At 33.3% G+C, this 9,621-nt stretch overlaps 1 protein-coding gene across 2 annotated transcripts; it reads right to left on the reverse strand.

Moving 5' to 3' along the window:
- Positions 1-345: 345 nt before the first annotated feature.
- LOC125076209 lies at positions 346-9,058 on the reverse strand. 2 transcript variants are annotated; one of them, XM_047688261.1, is made up of 4 exons: positions 8,913-9,058; positions 7,330-8,602; positions 4,562-6,443; positions 346-3,269 (listed from the first exon to the last, which is right to left on the reverse strand). In XM_047688261.1, exons 2-4 carry the CDS (start codon positions 8,433-8,435, stop codon positions 1,137-1,139), a joined length of 5,121 nt encoding a protein of 1,706 aa, XP_047544217.1. In that variant the 5' UTR covers positions 8,436-8,602; positions 8,913-9,058; the 3' UTR covers positions 346-1,136. The 2 variants fall into 2 exon arrangements, with proteins under 2 accessions (XP_047544217.1, XP_047544215.1); XM_047688259.1 differs by having other exon boundaries at positions 7,330-9,058.
- Positions 9,059-9,621: the final 563 nt, after the last annotated feature.

Consider the following 9,621-nt stretch of genomic DNA (forward strand, 5'->3'; position numbering starts at 1 on the left):
TCCAAATATTATTAAAATTCTACAAGTTTAATCTTATATTCTAATTTTTAAAATCTCATTTGGTTTTTATTAAAATGTTTAAACTTATATACTTTAATAAGGACTGTAGTAAAATTGTCCAGACAGAGATATTAAATCATGCTCTTTGATCATTTCTTATATTTTGATGATACTTACCTCGAATACAAATATTAATATTGTAAAAAATTTAAATCAAATCTCAGACTTATTACAAATGTCTAATACTTTTGACGGCTCTTTATTTTTAATTAAAAATAATAAATTTTAATTCAATTCTTTTTGTGAAAAGGGACTATGAGGAGGCAAATATATAAAATTTTGTTAACAAATTTATTTAACGACAATATACACAAGAAAAACGAACTTTACAAAATGCATAACACCAGCCCATAAACTACGTATACAAAATTAACAGTGCAATTAATGTCAAAATTCAATACGACTAGATAAAAAATATTTTGAGGACATAAATAATTGAGGCCAAAAACCAAAATATATTATAATACTTGTTAAAATGAAAGAACAATCTTTCATTGTTAGTAATTTTATTATTTTTACGAGTGTCTTTAAGGATAAGTATTTATTTATAACAATTATACATTTATTACAGTAAACATAGTAGCAGATTTGCCAATTTTATTTTTATCTGAGTTTATTCATTGTTGTTAATTAATATCTTAAAGTGATTATATGGAATGACAAAAATATTTGTTCAGTTTAAACAATTCTGATTTACAGTTTGGTAAAAAACGTATTTATTTAAGTCAAGAGCTACAACGTCTAATTAGGTAAACTTTATTTAAGATGAAAATCTGCCACGGGTAGTTAACCAATTTCTCTCACATTATTTTAATGAATGTTTTTCGGACTAATAGTTCACACTACAGAACCTTTACAACAGCAATTGCTTGAGAGTAATAAATAAATAATGCTTGTGGTTTACATAGGTACATGGAAAGTCTGGTTTGTAAAATGCTGGATATAAAATTGATAACTTATGACACATTACGGTAACGCTTCAGCGGTGGATTATTAATTTTATATTATACAAAATGTTATTTAATATTTATCAAATTAAAATGTACGATAAATAACTTGATCTATTAATTCTAAAACTATTGCTTTCCATCTGGTGGATTGAAAAATTCCCAGTGATGGTGATGAATAGTACGACTATCGCTTAGACCGAACATAATTAATCCAGCAATTAGTACGAGAAATATCACCATTGCCATTTGGACATCCCTTTTGTCTTCCGTTCTATTAATATACGTCATAAACGTATTAAAAATGTTTCTGAATGTTCTACTAATCGAAGTTTGGCATACTCTAAGAAATTGAGCACCCGCTTCTGTTATCGTAGGTTCATGAATTCTAGTAGGCGGTGGAAGTCTCCTTGGCGATGGCCTTGGTTTGCCTTCTTCTGAACTCGATTCACTGTGTTGTACCGCCGGTTTTCTTTTTGATCGCCTTACTGGTGGTGGTGGGGTTTGATGTTGGTCATGAATTTCACTTAAATGCCGTTCTCTGTGAGAGTATGAGCGAGGGTGTAACGAAGAAGTAGGTATAGCTATATCCTGAAGATAAGAATACAATAATGGTGTTAGGTCCGGTGGTGGAGGCCTTTGTGGCGGCGCAGAAATTTCTTCAGCAGTTTCAGGGCGAGGTAAAGTTGATAGTTGTTCTGTCGTTTGTTTTTGTTCTACGGATATGGGAGTAGTTTCTTCTGATTTTACAGGTAAAGCATTATCGGTTTGTGTCTCTTCCTCTCTACTTACTGGTCTTATAGTTTCAGTTGTATCTTGGGTTTGAGAAATAACTGGAGGTATAACATTGGTCGATATTTCAGCGAATTTTTTCACAATTTCGTCTATTACGGTTTGGGAAAATTCAATTCCACTGACTGAAATATGACCTGACTTTGAATCCATTTCATTAACATTTAAAGTCATGCCTTCAATGTCGGATACAAGAATTTTCGTTGCTTGTAATTCGGAAACGTTAAGTCGGCCGACATCTAAATCCCTTACTTGAAGTCGTTGTGTAACTAAATTGTCTAACTGGACATCCCTGTTCGTATCAGACACTCTTTCCAGAGCGTGATCACTTTCTGGTGCAGTAACTTTTTTTGAACTTCTGGTTTGTATATTCCTTCCTTTGGGTAGCGGTGGGACATCTGGGATAAGAGATTCTTCAATATCAATGGGTTGAACAGTTAATGACGCCTGTGTTAATATTTCGTCTCTTTCATTAATTCTGGTTGGACTAGAAACCCTTTTTTCTACAAGTATTACAGTCGGTGAAGTTCGTCCAAGGTTCGTTTTAGGTAATTCTGAATGAATCTTAGGATCCGAAAGCTTAAAAGATTTTTCCGATCGTGAAACAGGTCTCGAAGTTCGATGTGACTCTGACATTTTGTCATGTACCTTACCTAAAATAGATTCCTCGTCAATTATATCCCTTAATGAACTAGACATAGATATGTCAAGATTTTCATCCATTCCTAATTCATAGTCAATATCGTCAGGTAGTGGATCTGTTTGAGTTGATACCTCTATTTCAACTATGTCCTGCGTTTCTGATTTTTGTTGTAAATTTTCAGGCGTAGAAGCTGATTTTCTGTCAGATTTCTGTAATTGCTCTTCCATTTCATCGGACATTTTTTTTCGTTTTGGGCCTCTTGGTGGTCGAGGTGGAGGAGGCAAAGGCCTGTCTTTCATTTTACTCACAACTGCACCTGATTGTAAATCTTTGTGTAACTCTTCAAATCGCGGTTCATCTATTTCATCGTATTGCGTTAGGTCTCCGTTCATTGAATCTTTAGTATAACTATTTAAGGTCATGAGGCTTGTCGACGACTTTTTTCTTGGAGGACGGCTTGGCATTTCAGTTTTCTTGGCTGATACAGTATAGTATTTCCGTTCAGCACTATGGCTTTTACGTTGTCTATTCGGTGGTGTTTTACTTTTTGACCGTCTCACCATTTTACTTGGGGTATAGTTTCCTTTGTCGACTGTGGCATATCCAGGACTTTCTTGGCGTATATTACTTCCAGTTTCAACCTCGTCAGCAGTCACTATATGAGTATCTAGAATTAAAGATTCTGCACCATGTGATGTTCGATCGTCATCACACAATGATGTTGCTCTTGAACTCCTTGAACGGTTCCGTCCTGGGGGTAGTGGACTCTGCTCGTTGGTTTCTGGTTTTGGAATAATGTATTCGTGTTCAGTTCTATACACGATAATCTGTAAATAAAACAATGAATAGTTATAAGACAAGCATTCTATATATAAAAATAAAAGTATATTCATATATTTGGGCTGTATGGTAGTACATCCGATTAAGCTTAAACTTTATACAGGTCAGGTATTGTCAAATACGTGAAAGTACTTGCCATTGTAGCATTACCATAGAGGTGGCGCATGAGTCTTTTTGAATAATTATTGTTTTTAAAATAATTAAACAAGCATTCTAACTCATTACCTAATATTAAAAGTAAAACAAAACACTTCGTATTTTTTACTTAGTACAACTATAATTATAATTATTTATTAATTAAATAATAAAAGGAATAAAATAATTAATACTCTATGACCAGGGAAGTTATATGTTTGTTTGCATTAAAAAGTAGAACTGAAACTCGAAACTCGAAAGCAGAACTGTGCTTTATATTGTAAAATATGAAGAAAAGCCTAATTTCGGAATAGGATACCTATTAAAGAAATAATTAAAAGTAAGCCCACTTATAATCGAATTACTCCGAAACAGATTTAATTTGTCAGAATTTTACGTCCAATAGTTATAATAGTTACGTATATACTATTTAATGTCCAGTTTCGTGATAGAAAATTTGCAGTCGTAAATATTAAATACAAGTTACCTTATCGCTATTTAACTAAATTTATATGAAGTCTATTTAGACGTAACTTGTAAGGCGTATACAGTTATTTCATAAAATGTTTTCATTATTTGTATACAGATGTTATTTCGATATTAATGTCAATTCCTCAAACAAATGAAAGTACTATATTAAAAATAACTAAACTGAATATATTATTGTATGTCTTACTGAATACATAATATTTCGTTTTGGTCCTAACTAGGTCAACAATCAAATGACGGCGGCGGGCGTCCGAAAATACAATTCACGTTTCGTCCAAAAGTTTATATGTATCTACTGGACATCTGCCAGTAACAGTCGTCTGCACTGAATTTATTTTCTATACTAAGCCCATTGCATTATAGTATCTGTTAAATTCATAAAGTTTTAAAAGGTTATATTTTTTTATTAAGATAATTATATAGTTATTGGAATAAATGACTGATAGATATCCGCTTCTTTGAATATTAAACTAATTTTAATTTAATACATCTACAATAAAAAATATTTCAAATTATTTACAAAATGACCTTGCCGATTTATTTTTATATAATTAATTATAGATTGTGAATATATATTTACATTTATAAATATTTTGATACTAAAAAATAATAATAATTGGACTTAATCTATATAGTCATTTGGTTTAATACTTACATCTTCAGCCGGTTCCTTAGGTAGGTGCCATATTTCGGGTGGAGTAAAATCATTTAAGGATGAATGTTTTAGATCTTTTTTTATAGATTTCCTTTTCCTTTTAGGTGGCATGGGAAGAGTTTTCGATTGTATGGGTATACTTTCAGGATATTCTATTACATCGTCGTTTGCATATTCGTGTATAGAATGAAGATCAGTTTGTGGTCTAAGCTCCAAATCATTAATTGAATTATTGAGATCAGTATTGCTACAACTGATAGTTCCATTAATTGGCTTTCCATTCATCTGGTCTTCGGATATTCCTAAATCTATTTCACTAAATTGCATGCTTGCAGTTACACTATCATCGATATAGTGAATTGATTCATTCTCTCTTTTCTTTCGTTTGGCTCTAGATGGTCTCACAGGCGGGAATGTGTAATATCCATCATCTCTGTCATTTAAGTCCTCCGTTGAATATGTTACAGGTTCTTTATATCCATTCATTAGTTCTGGGTCTTCATCCGGTTCGTTTACATAAATATTTTGACTATCCATTCCTTTGTTACTACCCACTACAGCGAGAACATTTTTAGGAATATTAAATGCTTGTCGTATTTCGTCGCTCAAGTATTCCCGAACTTGAATATTTTCTCGAGAAATTCCTCTCGGTCGAACAAAAAATTCGTCGTTATTTAATTCGTTTATATGTGTATACTCCAAGTTAGACGGTGATATGTCGGTTGTTGAGTTTGCGTTACGGGTTTCATTAAGATTTTGCTGGTTTTCTTCTTCATCCATATACACTTGGTCTAACTTATCAAAATCATAAGTCCTACTAAACTGTTTTCTTCCTTCAATATCGTCATCATAATTGGATTCATTGTCGACGGTACCATATTCTCTTGGTTGTTCTGAACTGTCTGGTATATAAGAAGCAGTATCATCTTGATTTACTTTTTTAACTCTAGTAAATGTAAATGTAGGAGGCGGCGTGTCTTCTCTATTTAATGTCGGCGAAGAAGATGTTTTTTGTATTTGTAATTTTTTCTTCCTATTAAATAGCCTTGGATACGTTTTGGCCTCAAAATCAACCGTAGCTACATTCTGTAAGTCAGATGTTGATTCAGACATATTACTTTCAACTTTGGGTCCCTTTTTTCTACCAAGACTCGGAAAATTTATTTTCGGCCTTTCAGGCATTTTAAATTTTGGCATTTCAGGGACATTAAACTTTGGGCGGTCAGGAAAACTAAACTTTTTTCGGTCACCAAAAGATAATCTTTCTGATATATTGATTTTTTTAAATTTTGGTCGTTCCGGTAGACTAAACTTTCTTTTTTCAGTCGATGTTAATTTAGGGCGTTCCGGCATTTTGAACTTTGGTCTCTCCGGAAAATTAATTTTAGGTCGATCTGGTAAGCTAAACTGCTTATTTCTCAAATTATGTAGTTTAGTTTTTAATTTACCAGCCTGCGTTTTAAGTTTGCCTGTCCCTTCCTTGATACGTTGTTGTATTTTGTGGTCTCCTCCATCGCTATTTTTATTTCGACTACTTCGTTTTAATGGCAAATTTTCCAAAGCCGATGAATCTACTTGACTTGTACTAACTTCGCATTCGGTACGTGATACAGTCGAAGGTGTATTTACAAAAAATCGTTCTTCAATATCTTTTTGTAATGTTTCAGCGTTAATAAATTCTTCTGTTTTTTCAGTGTTTATATTATCTTTATGGTCAATTTGTTCATCTTCATCGGAAGTATGCTGTAAATATTTTCGCTCTAAAGATGTCGTGCTTGATAACTCGTCGTCCGTTTTAACCATTGTTGGTTTTTCGTCTATACTCGGTGCCGTATAAATTATATTCGGGGGTGGTTTATCTATTATTTCGTATTCGTGATCACTGAAAAAGAATTATTATCTATAATGTGTTATTAAAATATAAAATATTTTGTAAATAAAAATAAAGTTCGCATAAATAAACACAAAAAAATATTCGCTAAGCGCTGAAAAATATATAAAAATAAGAACATAAATCGCAAAAATTGAGGTGCTTTGCAAAAGTTTATATTTAAATACACTCACACACGTTTCAAAACTTACATTTAGGCCAACTGTTGGCGCTCGTTTTAGCCTCAGCAGTCGCCGGGCAAAATGCGATAAAGTGCTTTCAGAATTATTTTGCAGATGTAATTTTGATCATAAAATCATATTTATGTAATTATAAATAAGAGCCTTACCTCACATTTGAAATAATATTACTAGCTCGCGATGTTGGCCTAGTACCGACTGGGTTGGTTCTCTCCGGTAACAATGAATCACACTGAAAAAACTGACATGCACATCGTACTTCCGGTGTGTATAATTGAACACTGCCTTCTCTTGTTGGCCTTACAGGTTTTTCTATAGGAGTCCCACCTTCGGATGTCCATCGACGCAACTTACTCATAACTATCACCCAACCGAAATAAGTTTACACCCGAGGCATAGTTGTTTTTTAAATATATTTCCGGAACTTCGTACACTGACAATGAGTCAGTAAAAGAGCATGTTTCGAAAGACGGTCAGTAAATGAACTAACTAGTGTGAAAGCAACCGCGAGCGCTGATCACTGATGACAATTTTAAAGCGCTTACCCGATGTGCAGAAAGACGTGCCGGAGAGTGCTATATTTAACAGACATACATATATAAGCTAGCACGTTCGCTTTGCAATTGAAAGGCGAATGTTATGTCACTGTTACGTATAACGAAGCCCAGGTTTAAAAATAATAGTTTTGAGAAACTTACCTGTTAGGTGTAGACCAATCTTTACTAATGGATTCGTCATCTTTTTGGTTGTTATTCCGAGGACTCGGACTAGGAGACGATTCAATGGGTATCGCAGTTGACTGTTCTATAGTGTTATCATCATCATATATTTCTGTAATGGTTATATTAGGGGAATCGTTTGTTTTTCTGGTATCATCTTTTTGATTTTGGTACACTTCTTCTACATTTGGCTCTTCTGAATCCATCTCTTCATCTAAAAGTATGGCTTCTTTATTTATATCGTCAATTTTATGCAGTTTCTCCATAATATATTCATCGGCTTTTAAAGATGTATTATCTTCAGTAACTAAGCTGGGGTCTTGAGATGCATTTGATTTTTTCTCAAAAATACTATCATTTCCATTATTGTTACTATTTTGTGTTTCTACTTGTTTAGTACTATTATTATCTACTTCAGGTGAAAAATGTAACGACGTTTCAGTATCAACTTCCTTAGATTCTTCAATATCTTCATATATGTGTTCTTTTTTCTTTCTTGGCGGCGGTGTATCAAGACTCATAGTTTTAGTCATTTCATCAGAACTTCCCAATTTTATGGCACTAAATTTTTGTCTTCTTACAGCCCCAGGAGAGTTTTTCAGCTGTCGTATTTCTTGAACTTCATCGTTTTTCTTTCGCTTTGTTCCAGGAGACTTTTCACTTTCAACCTTATCAAGCTTATGTAATGTTTTGTCGGCTAAATGTTTAATTTTGTTTACCAATGGGTGACAACATTTTGTTTTTTCTCGTGTTTCTGTAATACCTATATATTGTTGTTCCGGAATGCGTCGTTTCAAAATACTCTTTGGTGAAACACTTATTGGTTTTTCTATGGGGGTTGATAAGTTTATGTTACTCTGAGTATCAGTTTTTTTTTCTTTGGATGTATTAGGTACTTTATTAATGTTGTCATCCTCTGAGTCTAATGAAATTTCTTTGGAAAAATTTGGTACATGAACTCCTTCATCTTTCCCTTCCTCGCTATGCTTCCTGCTGCTTCCCGGAGATGAGTCGAGGTTAAGAATTTTTTGAGAACCCTTGTCAATAGGAGAATGGGTTCGCGATTTTGAAAATTCACGTGACATACTTCTTCTTGGTGTTGTTTCCCTTATTATATCTTCTGCCGTTATCTCACCTTCGAGTGGGGCTTTTAAAAGATGTGTCCAAGGGTAACCACCTGCTTCACGAGCTTTTTTCAAATCTTCCCATTGATACGTTTTTATTGGCACAGGGGGTATTTTTTTTTGATTATCTGGTGACAATTCAGATTCCATATGTTTAGTTATATGTTTTTTTAAATATTAGCAGAGATTAATATAAGCTTATTATGCCAGACTGGATAACTTCCATAGTCCCATCTGTTATTTGTTTATGTCCTATTTTCACCTAGACCCAGCAAAAAGTCACCGTCAAACTAAGAACACAACATTTCGTTCCAAAGAGAGCATCTGCTACTGAAAACACGTTGTGTTTGCGTGGGTTAGTGTGAAAATAGGTGTGAATAATTTGTATATTATGATCACTGGCTTAGAGATTATTTTGGACTAGTAAATCGGGATTACCTTGAAGCGAACTGACAATATTTAACGTATCCTTGGATCCATCCTTTGCGGGTTTTGTTTATATTTACTAATATCACTATGCAGTAAATAGTTCTTCTTTAAAAAAGATCAGTGATCGGTACAAAATCTTTGTTCAACTGGTCGTTCCGTCGTGGTCCGAGCAAATGTGCTAAATATAAGATTGAGCATGAATTTATTTTTGGTAACCATTTCGCGTCATCAGTCCAATTTCAAGGTAGTCTTTTTTATCGAGTGTTAAATAAAATATAAAAGATAAGAGAAGGACTGAAATTAATATTTTTTATATTAATAACAACAATGTGTACAAAATTACTAAAACAATGTAATTATGTAAGTAGGAGAAACTCACGGCGTTTTGAATGCCGTCCAATTTGCTCGGTCGTTTTAACAAAAACACAAATAAATTACAATGTCATTTATATTTCTAGGTTATATTATACCTTTACAAAAAATTTACAGAGAATCGGATTGTCACTGAATTTGTTTCACTGAAAGTGAAAAAACGAAATGGTTCGTTCAAGAAATTCGGGCGAGCACTGCAGAATTTTAATGAATTATATTTATATATTTATTGATTGCTTCAAACATTGTGAACCAGCCTGTTTGTGCCAGATTAAAATCTACGACATTTTTAATCACCAACTCGCATTGTAGCACCGAAGTTTAACAAATGTGACCTTCATGGGAA

The sequence above is a fragment of the Vanessa atalanta genome, chromosome Z (genome assembly GCF_905147765.1).
Source record: "Vanessa atalanta chromosome Z, ilVanAtal1.2, whole genome shotgun sequence".
Taxonomy (NCBI): Eukaryota; Metazoa; Arthropoda; class Insecta; order Lepidoptera; family Nymphalidae; genus Vanessa; species Vanessa atalanta.

Bases quoted from the DNA above. Each gene is read 5' to 3' on its own strand.
- LOC125076209 (XM_047688259.1), bottom strand. From the start codon at position 8,624: ATGGAATCTGAATTGTCACCAGATAATCAAAAAAAAATACCCCCTGTG. The intron at 6,444-7,329 runs GTAAGTTTCTCA...ATTCTTTTTCAG, and splicing joins GATTGGTCTACACCTAACAG to TGATCACGAATACGAAATAA. The intron at 3,270-4,561 runs GTAAGTATTAAA...TTTTATTTACAG, and splicing joins CTAAGGAACCGGCTGAAGAT to ATTATCGTGTATAGAACTGA.